General features: G+C 38.8%; 1 protein-coding gene across 14 annotated transcripts in view; it reads right to left on the bottom strand.

The window, feature by feature from the left end:
* USP54 (ubiquitin specific peptidase 54) overlaps window positions 1-20,573 on the bottom strand; it is a 96,964-nt gene that overhangs the window by 28,791 nt on the left and 47,600 nt on the right. For 12 of the 14 annotated variants that reach the window (XM_046943009.1, XM_004942085.5, XM_015288336.4 and 9 more), the window contains exons 3-8: window positions 18,931-19,023; window positions 9,215-9,349; window positions 6,424-6,537; window positions 6,219-6,301; window positions 3,425-3,530; window positions 423-569 (exon numbers count right to left, since the gene is read on the bottom strand). In XM_046943009.1, the coding sequence (XP_046798965.1) occupies window positions 423-569; window positions 3,425-3,530; window positions 6,219-6,301; window positions 6,424-6,537; window positions 9,215-9,349; window positions 18,931-19,023 (678 nt within the window). Of the gene's footprint in view, window positions 1-422; window positions 570-3,424; window positions 3,531-6,218; window positions 6,302-6,423; window positions 6,538-9,214; window positions 9,350-12,132; window positions 12,444-15,754; window positions 15,857-18,930; window positions 19,024-20,573 lie in introns of all 14 variants that reach the window. The other 2 variants (XM_046943010.1, XM_015288339.4) reach the window with 2 other exon arrangements.

The following is a 20,573-nucleotide window of genomic DNA, read 5'->3' as shown; positions in this document are numbered from 1 at the left end:
CACTACCATTAGCTATGCATTTTCTCCAGTGATGAAGAGAAGCCTGCATTCTGCACTCCTAAAAATCTGCACCAGAGGAGGTGACCCACTGTCACTGTTGCCACTGCCTCACCATGCTCATATCCACTGTTTGCTTACCATAAACATTCAGCAAGCGTTGATAAATGGCAGTGGGTGCCATTTTTTGCTGCATGGAGGAATTCAGCGACATGCCTTTGCTCTACATGCATTTCCATATCAGACACCATTATGTCAGACTACCTCTCTGCTGCCATCTGTCACACAGCAACAAAACGTAACAGAATATCAACAGGAAGGTTCAGCCTCTACTACCATACCACCTGCATGTGCTTCTGATATCATGGGCCAACATTCAAAATAGGAGGCATTGCTTTCAGAGCAACCTCATATGAAATACTCACATCTCCCAGTTTAAGGCAAGTTCCCAGGCTGTGAATAACATCCTCAGCCAGATCAGAGTGGTCTGAATCCCAAACCAGTCCAATGGTGATGATCTGTGGAGAGTTCATCAGCACACGACGAATACGTATCTTTTCCCCACAGTTACTCTGAAAATTTAAATAAAACAAAACACTGAAAATAAATCTATTTATTGTAATGTTAGTGCTAGGCATTAACAAGTGCAAATTTCACAAGTACAGTTGCCACTGCAGATCTTCATTGCTTATTTCTTGTTATGTTTTCCTTTTTTTCTTTTTAAAACAGCTATCACTACTTATCAACCAGCCATTTCCCCCGCTCTCTAGCCAGAGTATTTGTCAGAGATAAGCTTGCTTTTGAAGTTGATACATTTCTCAGTTATTCTTCTGATCCATTATCAGTTGGAACTGTAGGCATCTTTAAAGCATCGTGAAAAAAAACCCCACCATCTGAATTAAGAGATTATCACTGTAATTCTAGCAAGCAGAGCATTATCTTTTTATTTTTAGGACAACTTTGATGAAGTCTCATTAGAGCACTCACTTTCCCCCTAGGGCAGGTCACACGTGCTCCTCACAAAAAAGATCCCAGAAAAAAAAGCATCTTCACAATGAGAATAGTTTCTCATCTCTATGGGGAGCAGTTTCAGAATTGAGTATTATCATTTCTGACACTACAACTCTGGGAAAGATCATAAGGAGCTCCTTCCCAACAACAGTTCAGAAAGTTAACCAAGTGCATGTGTGGTTGTGGGCTATTTTTTTCTTCATTCCAGATAGAAAGTTAGAAGATTATGATGCTTACATGTAGATATCATACTTTTATATCAAAGATCACTACATACATACTTTGCAACAGACATCCAAAATACAAGCAATTCTGTGGATTATCTCACCAAAATGAATGAAAAAACAACTATCTTACTCTCAAATAATCATAATCTTTGCTTCTCCTAGTTAGCATGAGCACTTTTTGCAAGACAGGAATAGTATGAAATCCTAATAAGTCATGCAAGTGAAGCTTCTAGTAGTCTAGTCTTAGCTAAACATCAGTAAGAATGCTTCCCAAATTAAAAAACTAAGACAGGGTCAGCAAGAGCTGGCAAGCAATTTCACTTAGCTGTTTATTTCACAGTTACAAACAAGTTCATCTTGAAAAAGAAGTGTTAGTCTTTCTACTAAATAATCATGTTTTAGTCATTAAATACCTTAAGACTTTTGTTGTTGTTTAAAATATGAATATCTTCACTTCCTTTACTAAGGTAAGTAAGACTACATATTCACCAATATCCCCTCCAAGAACATAATTTAGTATTTGAATGGAGACTAAAAGTTAATGTTTCAAAGTTAAAAGCTACAGAGGGCTGTTGCGGAGGGAGGTTGTCATAGAATGGAAATGCTTAGAGCAGCCCCAGGGAATGGACACACAAGGCATTCCTGCCAGAGCCTGTACTGCTAAACTTCAGGCTCATGAGGCACTGAACAGTAGCATTACACAAAGCAACAATTATGCAGCTATTCCCTGCTTAAAGTATTAATCAATATGTAAAGAAGTTTGATGATGGCTCTTACATACTTATTTAAAGCCCTGGATCTGCATGTACCCAAATTAAAAGGTAGAAAAAGGTATCAAACTTGTTTTAGAACCAAATCAAAGCCTTATGATTTGAAGGGGAAAAAACTATGTTTACACAAAACCATTTTTATTTTTCTTAAGCTAATTGATGTATGCATTTATAATTCAGTCAGATTGTTAGATTTTTACTGCATAGCAGTAAACGTTTTTAAGCAGCAACGTTTTTAAGAGCAGCAGCCTATGATTATCAACTTAGAATAGACAGTAATTATTTTTAAAAAATTATATACCAGTTAAATGCAAACCATCACACATTTTCTGGTCAGCATCTCCCATACTCAAAATAGTATACCTCATTCAGAAAGTTGAAACAATGCTCCCTCAGATTTTCTGTGATGGTTCCTGCCTTTGACATAGCTCTTGCAGATATACTGGCTAGCCTACAAGGCCTCACCGTTGGAATAACCTCTAACAATTGGAAGTGGCTGTTCTTTTCTCTTCCCCTCTGGTCAACATATTGGCTACATGATACAAGTACAGTATCAATAGTAAAATTTATTCCAACTGAAAGGTTGTGAGTGAAGTTGAATGGAAGATTACCCAGGCAAAACAACTGACCTTCTACACGCAATTACAGTAACTGGAGCAGAAGTTCTACAACCTGTGCCACAGCATGGTACTACTGGGAAGATTCTTTAAGAAAGAAATACATCTTCTCTCATGCTTTTATTACAGATGGTACACATTGCTTTCATAGGAAAAAAAAAAATTACCAGAGAAACTGGATGAATTTCTGGAACACTCCTCCTAAAGAGCCTAGCTAATCAAAACCACTGCCAACATGCAGATCTCCCATAAAAAGATGAAGTCTCCACATTCTCTTTCACTTCTGTTTCTTTAGGTAAGGTCTGAGAAATTGCTTCATAGGATAAAAAGAATTGCTACTTCACATGTTGGCATTGGAGGCTTTAACAATCTTCAGCGAGGCTGAACAAACATACGATAGGCACTCTAACTGCAATATAATCTTGAATAGGAATGAACTGTGCACCCATTCCCTGTGGGCAATGTAAACATTTCCAATTTATTACCTTCCATCACCTTTTCTGCGGATTCTAACTTTCTAAAAATACTCATTCCTTATTTTCTACCCAATTCATACCTGTTCTCAACACTTATCTCTCTAGTCAAGGAGGCACTCAGCATCAGCAGTGCTTTCCATTCCTTCATTAAATAACTGAGAAGTACTGAAGTCAAACACAAAGAAAAATCTCATCTATACCTTTTCTTATCATTCCAGTGAACTAAATCTTGAAAAATGCTCATGAGTTGAAAAATACTTATCAGTGTAATCTGTTAACTCTTCTGTCCTGCCTGTCCTGCTCAGAAGAAAACTAAGCATACTAACCGGACAATTTCTCAGGTCTCCCATAGTGCTGGCATTCTGTAGTAGCTCTCCGAACATATCTGGAGTGGGTTTCTCACGTCTCTCCAGCATACAAATAGCTTGATTGCTTTGGCATAAAGGATAGGAAACAAATTGTTACAAAAATATAAAAATACAAAACACATCAACAGCGTTTCCCTGAAAAGTTGAGAACAGTAAATTGCACAATATTTTTTATATATAAGGTTGCAGTACAGAAAAATCATATGATTAACAATGCTCCCTTTAGGCAACCACATTAGTGAAGTAGCACAGTAAAGCACATCCTTACTGAAGAAACTACAGGTGAAAAATAGCACAGTATTCAATTGATTTCACTGTCCATGTTAAAAAAAAGTAACAGTAAGTACATAAGAATACTAATGGTCAAAGTAGTCTCAAGCTTAACATGTCTTAAGAGGTAAATAAACATACTACTCTTCCATGGCATTTTTTTTTAAATAACGTGCAACTCAACATTATTGAGATTTTTTAATATAAAGTATTGAACACAGCTTACATGACTATTTTGCTGCTCTGCTAATAAATGGCATGTAGCAGCCACAAGGAGGAATGAAGCCTAGCTTTACATTACTCAGCTAATAGTTTTCAAGACAAACTTTCGAGACATATGCCTCTTATGCAGGACAACAAACAGAGTTTTTTTCATCCCAGGCAAAATTTCAAGAAAGAAACAACAGTCTTGCCTCTAGTATGTTATGGCAGGTTTTAACTGAGCAGCAAGGATGAGAAAAAAATCAGCTTCCCTCCTCTACAATTCATTCGGCAGAACTGTAACAGAGCTAGAGCAGCAGCTCCTTTAATGAAAGGTCATGGCAGCCAACAACTAGAAAGACCAAGTGTTACACCCATCTTTAGCATTAACAAGAAAGAGTAATCAAGGAACTAAGACTGGTCAATCTTGCTCTGCTACCTGAGACAATGGACCAAATATCCCCTTAGAAATCACCTTGTCATAGGAATGATAAGAAGATGAATCAGAACTGTCAGGAGACTTACTACTGACAAGATATGCATGACTAAGTTGATTCATTCCTATCATAAAAAGATAAGCTTTGTTGATAAGAGGAGAACACTGAGTATCATCTGGCCTCTAGCAAGATTTCTGAGTCTTCTACATTGCTCTTGTGGCCAAACTGTGAAATGTATACTGCAGAGGTAGACTCCCAGAAAGGCAACTGCATCCTGGGCTGCAAAGGAGGGGTGGTCAGCAGAGAAAGGGAGATGACTGTCCCCCTCTGCTCTGCCAGGGGGAGGCTTCATGTGAACTACTTTGTCCAGATCTGGGGCCCCCAGCACAAGAAAGACGTGGAGTTGTTGGAACAGGTCCAGAAGAGGGCCAGAAAGATGATTAGAGGGCAGGAATGCCTCTCGTATGAGGAAAAGTTAAGGAAGCTGGACTTGTTCAGTCTCAAGAAAAGAAGTCTTGTGGGAGACCTCACTGCAGCCTTCCAGTACTTGAGGAAAGCTTATACAAACAGAAGGGAGACCAACTTTTTACAAGGTCTAGTAGTGATAGGACAAGGGGGGACAGTTTTAAACTAAAAGAGGAGAGATTTAGATGTTAGGGGTACATTTTTTTACTCAGAAGGCGGTGAGGCACTGGACCAGTTATCCAGATAAGCTGCAGGTGCATCTCCCTGGAGGTGTTCAAGGCCAGGTTGCATAGGGCCCTGGGTGAACTGATCTAGTGCCTGATTTACCAATTGGCAACCCTACCCAAGGCAGGGGGATCAAACTGGGTAAAATTTAAGGTCCCTTCGAACCCAAGCCATTGTAGAAATACACGGTAGTCCAAAACCTAGCTGGAACCTCAAGCTCAGAGAATCAAAGCAAGAGCCAGTAGTCAGTCACCAGCGGTGCTCCTCTGAGGTTGACACTATTTAACATTTGCATTAACAACTTGCATAATGAATCACATCTCCACCCTTATCAAGTTTACAGATGACACCAAACTGGATGGAGCAGTAAAACTGAAAGGGAATGCTGTCATCCAGAAGCCTCTTGACACATTGGAGGAATGGCTGACAGGAGCCTTATAAAATTGAACATAAGAAAATACAAAATCTTGCAACCGGTACAGAGCACAATCAGTGCAGCACTGTTGACCAGGCGCTGAATGGCTCAGGAGTAACTTCGTAGAATGTTTGACTTTTCAGCAAACTTATGTCTACAGTGTGCACTCACGGCGATGAATGCCAACAAAATTACTGGGCTTTAGCTTGCACGTTGAGCAAAGTAATTGTTTCTCTCTATTCAGTAACCATGAGGACACATCTAGAGCATTGTGACCACTTTTACAAACCCCCATCCCCTTCCCAGTACAACCGATGTATGTACAACTGCAACAAGCCCTGCGGAGAGCCAGAAAAGGGTTGGATATGGAGAAGAGGGGGAAATCACACTGAGGGGCAAAGCTCTGGAACAGGCCACCCAGAAAAAGAATGCAATTTCTGCCCTTGAACCTTTCCAAAACTCAGCTACACAAAGCTAGATCAGGCTGCTCTGGGTTTTAAGTTAGCTCTGATTTGAAAGGGAATATGGACTAAATAGAAAAGATACACTGAACCATCCCTAAGTTATTTTCTGTTCCACTAAACCCTCAAGCCCTTTGTAGTGGTTATAAAGGCTCCACCAACTCCGACCATATCACGTTCTGGACAATTAGCGTTAGGAAGGTAAAGATCAAATGGCAATTTTAGCATAAAGAAGAGAAGTCCTCTTCCCTGTAAACAAAAATAAATATTGAACTCACCAGAGCGATGTTGTGGAGATATAATGTACCATCTGGATGAAAGGTAATGGGTCAGAGGTGGCACCACAGCTGGTACAAACACACTAAAGGAAAAGAGAAAGTAATGTATAGATTCTTTTTTTTGGTGGTCCAGAGCTGCGCATGTCTTCACATTAAAACATGAAGCTGAGAAGTGTCGATGTGTATAAAACATGCATCATCTCACCTGTTCAAACAAGGTCATTGCAAACTTCTGATGCGAAACACAATGTGGTGCAGTGCAAATATCTTCCTTTGTCTCATCCGCAATGTGGAAGTGAATTCGCATCAACAGGTTTTCCTAGTCCAAGAGACAAGAAAGAGTGAAAAAGTATCAAGTAGTCTCAAATATATAAGAAAATGGCACATCTGATTTTTAAATACTACGCCAAATAACCATTGATTTTATTTACCGGTACAGCTGAAGATTCTGTCATTGATCACTCTGCCCCATACATTTGGATCCAATAGCAATCCAATAGTGGATTTGACCAAACGTAGCAGATAGAATAGCTCTACAATTTCACATTGGTTGCTAATAAGTTCTCCTCATGAGCACCAAGTAACCATAAATCAATTTCCATACCACACAAGAGTTTCAATATATGATAAATACTCTACATTCTATGAAAGAGAGGGAAAACTAATAAATGAAGAGGTAGACTAAGTTCCATGTGAAACAAATTCACTGATAATTTTCTAGACAATGCCATCTGTCTTAAAGCTCTGAGGATTTATTTTCTTCTCCTCACGTTGCTAGCAACATTTATCTGGGACCAACAGCAGAAATCTGCCTCCTCTTCCAGGAGCAGTTTTCACCACCAGCATGACTTGCATGGATGGTTGATACAGATTTGCAACAATCAGGTCAAGATTAATTATTAGGCAAAACAGCTCTGTCCTAGTACAATTTCCCCTTAACTCAGGAATCTAAGGTCTTTTGCCATTTAAACTAAACCTCTGCCTTCAGGGAAGAAAAGGTTAAGTGAAAAGCTTTGGAATTATCTCTGCCTAAAAGCTTAACCTCAAAACAGAACTTCTACCACTTTTAACTGCCTTTGTGCCAGTACAACTAACCTAACAAACATGACTGTAGTAATTCCTCCTGTGATACAAGGTGAGCTATTTAGATAGATTTCTCAAGAAACTAAATCAGAAGTTCCTGTGTTGTACTACGTACAGACCTCTGTACATGTGCTCAGTTGCACACAGATTTGACAAAGCTGCGTTGACAGTCTCCTACATAGGTTCATTTCTTGTATTTTGCTTTGAAGCTTTATTGTTATCACCTATTCCCATTTTGAGCAGGCTTATTAAACTATACTGTTTTTCTGTACCATTACCCTGTCATGGTGTTCCACAAACATAGGTAGCTTCGGTTATCATAATCCCAGTAGCAGTCCATTTAGTCTAAAAACTACAGTAATTCTATGAACTTATCGCTTTACAATAATTTCCTACATTGCAACTGCCAAATTAGGCAAGTACAGGAAATGAAAGATGTAAGATATGGAAAGGACTCCACCCTGAATGCTGTTTTGCCTGAGAGGAGTTTTACATTGCAGTAGTAAAACCAACAATGTTTATACTTGGATTAAGAAGTAATATCTTTGTTAACATCCAGGTAGTATGTATAAACACTTCGGGTTCCCCAAAGAAGGAAAGGAATCAATAGAACAGCGGGACAAAAATACTTCCTACTTAAAGAAATACATGAAAATCAAGAAGGAAAAGAGGAAAACATGAACATAAGAGAAGACGAGAAAAAGTTCAGTATAGAAAAAACAATCACGGTGGATCAACCTAAGGATTTAAGATTTGTGTGTCAACACCCAAGTACATTGGTGAAGTAACTACCCTAAAAAACATTTTCAGGTGGTTTACAAACACAGCAACATAAATATATAGAGCCAATCCATTTTACTGTTGCTTTCCTCCACTTACAAACAATAGTGTTGGAATGTGTTTCCTGTGTATTTATTTTATTCTCCCCTAGCTAGAGTTCATGAAAATACGATTTCAAGGTAAGTGGCAAACAAAATATCCTTTTATGCTTTTGAGGTAATCCTTAAAACTAACATCCCAAATAACTCTTGCAGTACCTACTGTATTGATAACATCACCAAAGTGAAGATGATAAAAGATACCAAATCTCAGTGAACACGTACAATCTTGTTCACAGAATTGCTAGCACACAGTTCTGGCTGGAGGAAGCATCTTCAGTGAGCAGTAATAGTCAGAATGGCACAACAGTGGAGCAAGAACAAGAGAAGTCAAGGGTCCTGGCCACAGTATAATACAGAGTATTTTTTTCAATGCACAGTACTCCTTTTAGTATGACCTGAACAAACTTTACTTACTTGGTGCAACTTTTCTTCAAAAAGCTTAACAATTCAGACCAGCTCTGCAATATAAAATTTTCTAAGGTATGCCTGCTAAAGGCAATTTGGGAAGAGGAGGGACAACGTAGGAAATGATGGATCTTTGCCGATATCTTTATCTATATAAAGGCTATAGAAGCAGATAAGTAAGCAACTCCAACTGACAATTTTGCTGGTGCTGACAAAACCTTTGCACTAATAACCAATTCTAAGTGTTTGCAGATGAGAAAACTCGATTGCTTTCTTTGATTGAGAACATTACGTTTGTGAAGTTTTAGCATCATACCATGTATTAGACTTTTGAAAAGCGTGGAAAGAATTTTTTATTATAAAAACAATTCCTATCAAACATATACTTGAGACAACAAGCAGTATATATGTGAAGTTGAAATTTAAGTATGTAATATTGATGTTTCTATTTCAAAATCATTAGTGATAATTCTTAAAACAAATGTTGGTTCCCCCACTGGACACTTCAAGCTTGGTGACTCCTGTCTTTCTGAGGATGCAAGGTCTATTGCAATTGGAGTTGGAGGCTGACTGTGTAGCGGGGGAGTTTGCATCTATGCCTTCTGATCATCTTTCAGTCATACTCACAAAACATTCAGCAGCATCATCCATGATGCCCAGCTGGAACCGCTGCTCATCCTGAAATGTCTTTGCAAGAGCTGTGCGTAGGGCGTCTGAAGGCAGCACCTTCTCACTGCTACATTGAAACTGGTTGAAGATACCCTAGTAAGAAAAACAAACAAAAAGTTTAACCACTATATGTTCAAACACACAGCCACTAAGTTGTCTGAAAACAAACAAGCTTTTAATTCACATTGATCAAGCGATAAAGATACTTGTACTGTAAAGGGACTACAATAAGAAATCCTAGAGGTTTCTCCTTTGAAACTGTTATCTATCTTCCTGGTGCTTTCCTTCCTTTCCTTTCAAAGAACACAGAGGCAAAGAAGGGTGGGTTGGGAGCACAGGGCTAGCTTTCCTGCATAATTGTCCTTAGATCTTCCTCCAACTTTGATTCCTGAAGCAAACATAATGGACACCAAAACTTCTTCACTTTTTACTCCTATTTTCCAAACTTGACTTTTTAACTTCACATCAGTAGCATTCTTTTTACACATGCTTTTTTCTTTCCTCTCTCATTCAAGGCTTTCATAACATTTCAGCCCACAGTGCGTTGTCTGCAATCTTTCAGGAATATATTTACTTTAAATAAGCCCAAGTACATAAGAATCAGATAATGACTGGGTCAGCATAAGGAGAGGGAAATTCATTTCATGAACAGCAGCTCCTATCTATGTCCAGCTGTTCACTTGCTTCCAGACACCTGTTATTTTCACACCTGTATATCTCACAGCTCATCTGGGTAATGACTTGCAACAAGAAGTTCTATAAAAAGCATTATCATTGAAAGCACGAGTTATATGCATGAAAGTTCAACAGATATGAATAACACACTGAATAAGCCCCAACTTTTATTGTGTGTGCTTAACCTCTAAAACATTTTCTGAATTGTTATTTCATTTTCATTGTGCCCTCCTACAAAAGAACAAAATAATATGGTATGCAAGATCCTCAGTAAGTGAAAAATTCTAGCCCTTATTTTCAAACTATTCTTACTCTTTCTAACTAATTTTTATGACAAATGGGTATCTTCATCAGTGCTGATCTCAAAATCTTATTTGCCTCTGAAACTCTCCACACAAGTTTCTTAAAGATGACACAAAAAGTCAGTTCTCACTGCCATTAAAACGATATCTTCAGCTGTTAACTATTTGGCTTTTCTGCCTTCTAGACAAGTACAAGTGAATGAGAAAGCCACCTTCAAAGTGGTTTGTTGGCTTGGTTTTCTTTCCAATCAGTGGTGAGAACCTGTAGCAGCATTCATTCCTGCGCTACTTCTCCCCTTAATTACTGAAAGCTTCTCTCCAGCATACTTAGAATCAATATTCATTGGAAATAAATAACCTGAATCTTCGTCTCCTTTAACTGGTCTTATTTGCTTCTTATCAGGAAATGAACAGGTAAATTGGGACATCTGCTAAACTCAGCTGCTTTGAGGAAGCCAAAGAAATGCAGAACATTCCAGTCCCTGCACAGCCACACAAACAAACCTCGGTGTCTGCTTCATTCCTGGCTATGGAAAGGGTAGAATTTATAATGTTGACAGATTATCTAATACAGATGTAAAACATGCATCTCTCTTCACTGATATTTTTATTGTGGTAATGTTTCCAGTGTTTATTGATGGAGGAGGGCCCACCATGCTGAAAATGGTAGCTCTTCTGATAGCACATTTATTAGAATATCAGATAATAACAAGGAAAGTTATAAAAAAGAGAGAGCTGTAAGGCAATTCAAGTCTCACATCTCATGAGTTACAGACAATACCTTTCCTCGGCTACCTTACATATGCATGTATGAAAACTGTAAGAATATGCCTGTCCTTAACAATCCCGATTCCAATTTCTGTCCCACTGACAACAGAGCAAGTCTCTAGTTGCATTAGGAGATTTTTCTCATTTCAGCAGACATCAAAAAACAAAAGCAGTAAAAAACAAATCCACCCTATTTAAGCTCTTCCCTTTAAGGGATTTAAGAGCACCTGGACATATTCATGACTGTGCTTCAGAAGCATGTTCATTCTGATTATCATTGGTCTCACTTTATAGATCTGGAAACTGAGGCATTTGCTTAGTGGCTTAGCAGGCAACTGAGCAGCAGGGAACTGATGGACAGGTCATGGTTTGCTCCTAGGAGCTCAGAAATGACTCTGCACTTTTGGCAGGGGGAGAGTCAGCATAGGCTCCTCACAAGTTAAAAGCAGAAGCCACCAGGCAACCACATTTCAGGAAAAAGCATACTTCACTTTTACCTGTAACATCCATAACAGTTAACATAAAAAGATTGAGGAACAAAAATGTGATCCTGATGATTCTAAGCAGCTCTTGGAGTTTTCCAGAAGACCTTCCATTTAAAAAAATTTTTTTGGCATCACAAAATAACTGCAGCCTTTTTAAATTTAAAAGCAAAGAACAAAAACAACAACAACAAAAACCCCTTTCAGTAAACATAACCTTACAACAGAAATAACCTAGCAGCATGAAAGAATATCAGAAATAATTTTATTATGTAAAATCAAGCAGCAAAAGACCCCAGCATTAGATAGAATGTTAGACAGAATGTCCTTCAATATTTGGAATGGCATAGAACACAATGGTATAGTCTTAAGTTATGAAGAGTAAAACGTCTTAAAAACAATGAACAACTGAGCATCTCTTTGTCATTGCTCAATGCAGTTTGAAGTACTTCGAAACACACTACTTGTGTCTTGCAGGAAGCCCCAAAAAACACCATTTGAAATAGAATCAAATGCTCTTTGAACCCACTGTTGTTGCTGGCTTTGTTTTAGATTTTTTTGCCATTTTTCTTTTCCTTGGGGAGTGCAGAGCAAGACAGGGGAGTTGTTTCCCCTTCTCCTTATTTTTCAAGACACATTCTTTGCTCACCTTTTCTTCAGAGCAGGTCTGTCTTGTCTCTCAGACGGACAGGTGTGGCACTTCCTGCTGTTTCATCGTTTTAAGTAATCTAAGTTGGATCTCTCTCCTTAATTTCAGATCTTGCCCTTGAGTTACACTGTTAGTCACTTACATATGTTCCCCACGCAGGTCTGAAAGCCAGCTGGGCGCAGACCAGGAAAGCACTGCTGGTCCTGCTCCAGGAGTTTTCAGGACACTGTTTCTCCAAGTGCTTCTGGAGCTTAATGGGAGCTTCATACATGAAACATTCAAACTCTGTTCTCTTTCAAAAGCTTCTTCACCTGACAGTGAAAACCCCATTAGTGTATTCACAGTGCTGATGTTGTCCCAAAATGGCCACATTCCAATACAGTTGAGACTATCCTTAAAAGTCACAATACAAAAAGACACTACTAAAAGCCTTCTGAACAAGAAAAGTCTTTCCTATTTTACCACTTTTCATTATCTCAAATCAAAGCAGCAGAACTTAAAAATATATTTCTGTACATAGATATATAAATATATTTAGGCTTAACATAAAATGGAAGCAATTCCTAACACTGAATTAGCAACAGGACTTGGAATTCTATACTAATGATCTGTTATTGGAATGTTGGAAATAGCCAGTACAGAAGAGTATGTGCATGGGATTTTTCAGACAGGATGCACATTTTCTAGTAACACTGTATTCCTGAGCCCTATTTAAAAAAAAGAGACCCATCTCTTTCTCTCCACCCCATCTCCTTCTCTACAGATCTTCGAAGGTCTGGAAAGGGTAGCACAGACAGCAGAATTAAGAAGCACAAACAGAATATAACAGAAATAAATTGCTGAAGCCAATCAAGTTGCATCTGGTCCATGCCCAAGTACTATGCCAGGATCAGCTATATTCTTCACATAGTTGGTTTTAGGCCAGCTTGCTCAGAGACATCCAAAACTGGAAATTCCTTAACCACTCCAGGCAATCTGTTCCAGGGCCTCACTTGGTTTATTACCATTCAAGTGGCTTTTTCTTAGTTTCTAAGTGGAAGCTTCTTGTTATTTCTACTACGGGTTTGGGTTTTTGACATCTGTCAGAACAGGAGGTTGCTGTGTCAGCGCACTCCCAGAATAATCTCCTCGATCTGGGGAAGTGTGGGAATCAGTACAAACTTTCTGAAGCTTCAAAGGAGAACAACTTACAGTTTGAGACAAAGAAACTTTATTATGCAATTACTCAAGTTAAAACCTGGCTTTCTTCTTCAGATTTCCAAAATTCACATGTATTATCATAAAATGACTCATGCTTCATTTGGTTAGAGTATAAGACAGCCACTATTCTTTGAGGTAGATCTGGGATTGATGTTTTAGACTTCTTATTTTCAAGACTGTGAAGCTGAAATAACTTTGAATTCCCCTACCCTCCTCTAACAGATCTGCTCCAAATTATCTCTAATGGTGCCAGCAATTCACTTTCTCCTTAGGAAAGAAGAATTCAATTTACTTGAGGTACACTGACATCTCTAATGCGGTTCTGTCCAGATTGATGGAACAAGCTTAGACTTGGCAATAACTATTGAATCAGACCAGTGCCCATGCACTATAAATTTGAGTTCTGTTCTTGGCAGCTTTCTGAGAATCAATTCTCCTCCAGCACTGTACAGAAGTTCCTTCTGAATGGAGACAACACTGCAGATCCAACATCGTGATATTTCTTGCACAAAACATGTTCTTCCAAAATGCTTCACTATTCCCTGTGTATAAAGTTTGTCTTTTAGCAAAAACTCTCCTCTCCTGATGCAGCCTCCTGCTCAGTACACCAACATATTAAAAAAAAAAATCAAGAAAAATTCTGGCTGCTAAATTCACACTTCTCCCATCCAATCCCTAAATTTCCACCTACTGTATTTGCATTAGCTCACACTTCTCTCACACATTTCCTCATGTTATATTTGGCTTCACTAGTGCAAGTAATACTGGCCATATTTGTCTCTTCAGATCAGGTTCTGAACCTCCACATCTGGTAACAAACAATCTAGACTTCCATTTAGTCCTTTATTTTACAGCCTGATCTATATTTTTATTCATGCTGTACCTTAAACATTAATATGTCACTTCCCAAAATGGATTATAAAGTCATACATCACCTGGCTACTATCAAAATCAAGTAAAAAGGCAATCATTAATTGGGAGCTTCAATTACCAGTTTATTAACTCAGGAAACTGTTCTTGCTGCTAACTACTTTTGTCTGGGAGTTAACAAGTGCCAATTAAAAAAAGGCAACAGATATAAATATATATTTAATACATTGTACTCTGACTCTTTGCAATCAACTTTTCACTTAATGTCTCAACCACGTTATAAACGTTCCATAAGAAATCCCTATACTTCTAACAGGTGCCTAATCAGAACCATGAATTATTGCCATTCCATTTCTTTAAGCATTCCAATATCCTATTGTTATCCTATTGTTTCACCTTAGAAAACAAGAGTCTACACAGAAAATTCACATTCTTCCTGCTTTTGTTGCACATGACAAAAATCACAAAAAAGAACAACCCTGTTGGAATTTATCAATCAATAGAGTATTCTTCTTTGCAAACTACAAAAAACACCCTGTCTGATATCCTGGCACTACAGAGCTCCCAGTACAATCCCTGGAAGGAGAACAAACTCTCTGTGGCACACTCAGCACAGTGAACGGATTTCCCCCTTCCTGCCCCCTTCCAGCTGTGATAAACACACACCAAAGCAAAGTCATACTCTAGAAAAAGGAAAAACATAACAGCATAAAGTAGACTTGAACATTAATGATAAATGAAAAAGCTGTTCCAGTGTCACAGTAAGCAAATGGCATCATGACAAAGATACCTACTGTACCAAAAAAAACATTTTATAATGCTATAAAATTTTAAGGAACAGTGTTTGGGATTCCAGTACAGGGTCTGCAGCTCTTCCTTGTCTTTTTACAGCTCTTGATGCTATGTTCCTTCAAAATGGACAAATAACTTACGTCTGTAATTAATTCACAAACATAGCCAGGTAGCTTAGCAAGTCTTAAAACTACTCTGCTTTAAGAATTTATGAAATGGATCTCTCTCCAGTGTGGCACAAAACTAAAATGCGATTTGATATCTGATATGACACATCACTGTCCTGTGATTGTTCTTTCTATAAATAAAATTTAAAATTATAAATATTATTTATGGAGATAGCTGAGCGTTTACAGTAAATACTGTGCATGACATCAGCATCCCTAGAAACAGTTGCAGCAAGCCAAGCATGTGTGAAAAAATAACTACTTTGGTGTTTTTGAAAGACTAAATTTAGCCCAGTGGAGATTATCTTCCTCTGGAGTCATCAGGAAGAAAATGCTCCCCTTAAAGCAACTGCTCAAATTTGGGAAAGAGCGTGAACCCTCTCTGCCCAACACAGCAAGTATCCTGCCAAGGCATGCTGGAGAGAAGGGCTGGGATGGAGACTCTTCCCCAGGTACTGCCCCCTTCCCAGGCTAGGCTGGAAGCAGAACATGCCAGCATGCTTTGGAGAAAAGCAAACACATCCTGCCCCATCCTCACTCGGTCTGGGCAGAATCTCGGGCAGATCCACCTGGCAGCATGCAAAGCTAATTACCTCTCCCCAGACCCTAATAGGAGATTTTCGCATGGTATAGAGCTCCAAATTCTTGGCTTCCCACTGGATCCAGACATATCTTCTCCCTCATCTTAGCAAAGCCTAAGGCAAGATTCAAGAGAAAGAGGATGTCAAAGACCTACTAAGGCGAATTTGGCAATACCCTGGCAGGACAACAGTTACAGGCTTCCAGTGCAGACAAGAAGACCAGAGCAGAGGAAAAGATGAGCAACGATGGGAAGGGATGATCTGGCTGCACTGGGACACAATTCACTCTTGGTGATGCCTGCAGTAATAAGTGCATATTAAGCACATTATCACATTTGTCACGTACAAGTTTACACATACCATGCACCAGACAGCCCCGACTCCTCCAGGAAAAGAAAAGAGCAGTTTGAGAACCACTGATCCAGAGGGCAGCAGAGAACAAGGATATACTTTAAAACAGTTGTTTTTTTTCCCCCCTCCCTTGTACTGCCTTGCTTAAGGAGTTCATGAAGATGACTGCAATCATCTCCATAGTATGAGATTATCCATCATGCTCCGCTTCTCCAGTTGCATGCAAGAGAACCTATGTTTCTGATGTCTGTGAGGGGCTTTTTGGTCTGGTTTGGCAGTGGGGGGAGGTGTACATCCCCAATTTGACTTAGAGCATTACAGATCTGTATAATATTTGCATCAGTAACGCCATGAAAGTCAGGGTAATCTTTGAAGTATTTATGTATGAACATCAACATTTTACACCATTTAATAAAGGTGGAAACTTGTCATGACATCATTCAGAGAATAACAAAATTGTGAGATACTGCTAAGTTAATGAACTTAAAGAAAGCAGGACTACATCAGTTCTGATTTTTAACAAGCAGATTTCTACATTTTTTTCTCTTGAATAGCTTTACAATAAATGTATGTAAGCTGTCTGAACGCTGTAGAACAGACTTGGGTAAAACACTGATATTTCCCATGCAGAACAGGCAGTGGCTAGAGAAAATACAAACATTTTGGTTTGGGTTAAAGCCAGTTGGAATTTATTTACTTTATCAAGTACTAGTTACTGACCACATTCAGAAATAATTTTCCAGATAATTCTTTACTTGCTTATGCATTTCTTCAGTATTTTTCATACTATATTGAATTTTCTGAGCTACTGGAATTCTGCACATAATCAAATTCAAGTATTCTAAAGTGTGCTAAAGATCTTCCAGGATTGGGCACAATGCTGGAAACTTAAGGTTGTAACACCATAAGGTGTTACATGACATGTAACGTGACATTGTTAAGAACTACAGAAAGGAAGCAAACAAAAAAATCCTGGAAGATACCTGCAAGCAAGAAGAGAGGACAGCAAGTTTTTGTAAGGCTACATAATTAAAGACAAGTATATGGCTGCAGGCGCACAATTAGTGAATTCAACCACTCTAGCACTTCGAAGCTTACAATGGCATGCTGCACACTTCAGTAAGACATCAAAAGCAAGAATCATATCAGCAAAACTAAACACTATTTGACCCAATGTCTGCTTTTAATACATATATTCCAGAGATTCTGCCATCTTACTATAGAGCTTTCCTCCTCTAATGCTGGTACTGCTATTCCAGATGCATCTTTGTCCACAGTTCACAGAACTACAGGGGTTGAAAGGGATCTCTGGAGATCAAGACCAACCCCTCTGCTAAAGCAGGCTCCATAGTGTAGGTTACACAGGAAAGTGTCCGGGTGGGTTTTGAATACCTCCAGAGAAGGAGACTCTACAACCTCTCTGTGCAGCTTGTTCCAGAGCTCTGTTCACCCTTCTGTAACAGCCACATAAACATTCACCTCTTCTTTCACAGAGTTTCATTTTCATTTATCTACAGGGAAAGGAATATACTCAATATTCCCTCTTTTCTTTGCTTGCATAGCTGTATTACTCGCTTTGGATGTCCTTCTCTTAACATACTATAATATCCTCTTCTGAAGATACTGCTGTAAATACCCCTATCATTTCAGCAGGTGTTGATACAGATTCTTCTTCAAAAGGAAATAAAACTTATCTTCTTTCATGCTTTAAGAGTTTCCTCTTTGCTGCTCTTTTGCAATGGAAAACTCCTCCAGAACATCCTAAGAACTCCCTAGATACCTGATTTTGAGGCTATCTTGACCATAGTACCTCCAAAAATCACTCACCAGAAGCTAGACTGTTATTATACCATAAATAGTGCCTGTGAACTTCAGATGATCTCAGTTCAAACCTTTGCACTCTCAATTTTGCCATAAGACATGCTATCTCCCCTTTTCATCACTGCACACAGAATTCTGTAGTACAATAAAATCTCCCACAACAAATTTAAATATTTATTAAGGTTTTACAACCCATTTATGATCAAAGAAAATGACTTAGTCATTTCAGAAAGAAAAATCACTGCTCAGGAACATTAAAGCTGGAGTTTTCATTATGTTCTGCTTATGACAATTTCTCCCACCAGACTACAGAGGCAGCAACAGGTTTGCAAAAGAATTCAAAAAGGAGAACAGAAACACACACGAAAAAAAATCCAAAACAGAAGCAATAGAAAGTAATGGGTAAATACAAACAGATGCAGGATTGTACAGTTTACCCAAGTATGTAACAGTACTTTGAACAACAACTAGCATCTAGATCTTATTGCCTAGGCAGCATCTGAGATAGATATTTTATCTGCATCTAAAAACAGTATTGACGTTTTCTGAATCATAGACCAAAAAGAATTGAGCCATTTAATGCAGACATCAATATTTACAGTAGAAAATACCTTTTAGTCTTATATAATCAACAGTTTTGAACAGAAAGGCCTTTCATGCTGGCATTTAAAGAAGCTCTGAAGGAAGGGTGAGTTCTGAAGAACATACTATTCGTTTATGATAAAATATTTATTAGCCAAATGACGATTTAGGAAAATAAAAAAAGACCACAGTGCTTTACTGTCTGAAGTGATATTTCAAACACGGAGGCTTGCAATGATCTGCACTCCACTGATGACAGAGTCCTAACTGTGACTTACCTACAGCATTTTCCACACCAGCACTATGATAGCTGCATGCTGCACCTAATCAGATTTACCTCTGCTCTCACCGATTTCCAGATGCAAGTTTAATTAGACATAAAAAATACCAGAGAGATTTCTGTGGCTTTAAAAGAATTATTTTCCAATCTTTACCTTGAGAGCACAGAAGATGCAAGAATCTCCCATACATTTGTGCGTTGAGATTTGTCGGAAACTGCGGCGAAAAATGTCAAGGTGCCAAAGAACCTGAAACACAAAGAGGAGCACAGCTGATTGTATGAATATAGACAATAAAATACTGCATAAAGCATTGACTAAAGTTGCACACGCTAAAAAATTATAATAATACATTGGTGCCAATGAACATCACTTTTAACAGTGTGCCTTTCAGCTAACTGCAAGCTGACATTTTCATCTTTCCTTCTCAAGAGGTATACCACTTACATACATAAAACTACAGCAGGATGCTGCTCTCAAATCCTTCTCACATGCTTTGGACCAAAACCACATTGCTTTGTGCAGTAGTACCATGCTGCAGAGCTGTGCAGAAGTGTAACAACCCCGAGATGCCCAGGTCAGCTCCTTGCACACTGTTTCCCCTCCCCTTCAGCCTCAATGTTCTGAGTAGAAAGGGTGAACATCAGAAATGGAACACCAGCAGTGTGTGCATTAACAAGCTCCTGAATGTCAAAACAATAAGCTGCCAAAATCTCCTATGCCCAAATCCTGTCACTAGGAAGTGCTTTTACACACTGATGACTGGCAGATTTCTAACCCTAACCAGTGCAGACAGTTACACTTTTCTTTCAGGGCAGGTTATTGAGGTGATGATCACAGCAACAGCACAAAGCAAACTCGGCTGGAACACCACCAAGCTTTGAGTTAAGTTTTATTACCATACCTGGGCAATCATATACATTCTCATCTGCACAACAGTGCCAGCACTGACCCGAGGTGTTTGACAGGCAGCTCCTCATGCTTATTGCTGGCTGCTTCAGTGAGCAGTAAGTGGTCTTTCTTGCCAGCCCTGCCCTCAGTCAGGAGGCAGAAGCCCGCGCTGAGAACAGCCCTGACCTGAATTGCACTGTGCCAGGCTCCAGGCTGAACGCAATGGCTCAGGCTGGCATGTGACTGACTGAACACTTTGTTAGCACCAACAGAGGGACCAAACATCTCACCAATTAATCTGCCCTGAGGAGCTCACTAGAAAAACAGAATTCTGAGAAAAAAAAATATTGTACTGTTTTCAGGAAATGTAAAGTATCTGTAACAATTCGTTAACAAGATCACAGCACCCAAATGCTACCTAAAACTAAACTACAAAAACACCACTTTTAGGGCAGATTTGATCCAAAACGTTTCCCAAACCCTCAGAATTGTTAGGGTTATGTTTTTACTCAAACTCTCCCTGTACTTAAGAGCCTGTGAGGCAATTTAAGTCTTTGAAGCATGTGATTACATACAGCATTCCTGAGCAGCTACTGCAGGCTTCACAAAAAGAAAAATACATTTAGGAACTAGTCCAGTTTGTCGGTGTAATTGCCTTTGGAGCTTATCTTGAATTTGTATAGAAATACTTAGAAGTAAAGAACAGCAAACATTCAGGAGTCTCTCAGACTAACACCGATTAAAAAATTAAAACAAAAAGCAGAAGTATATATAATATAAAATTGTTAACATCCTGGTTTTTAAATGATAATGGTAATAAATAATAAGCTTTGGCTACAAGTAGTTCTGGTATTTTCTCTCAGAAGGAAACAATTTCTGAAGCACACTGAAGGCCAGGTCTCACACTT

This window comes from Gallus gallus, chromosome 6, assembly GCF_016699485.2.
Source record: "Gallus gallus isolate bGalGal1 chromosome 6, bGalGal1.mat.broiler.GRCg7b, whole genome shotgun sequence".
NCBI lineage: Eukaryota > Metazoa > Chordata > Aves > Galliformes > Phasianidae > Gallus > Gallus gallus.
This window is presented reverse-complemented; position numbering and strand designations above follow the sequence as displayed.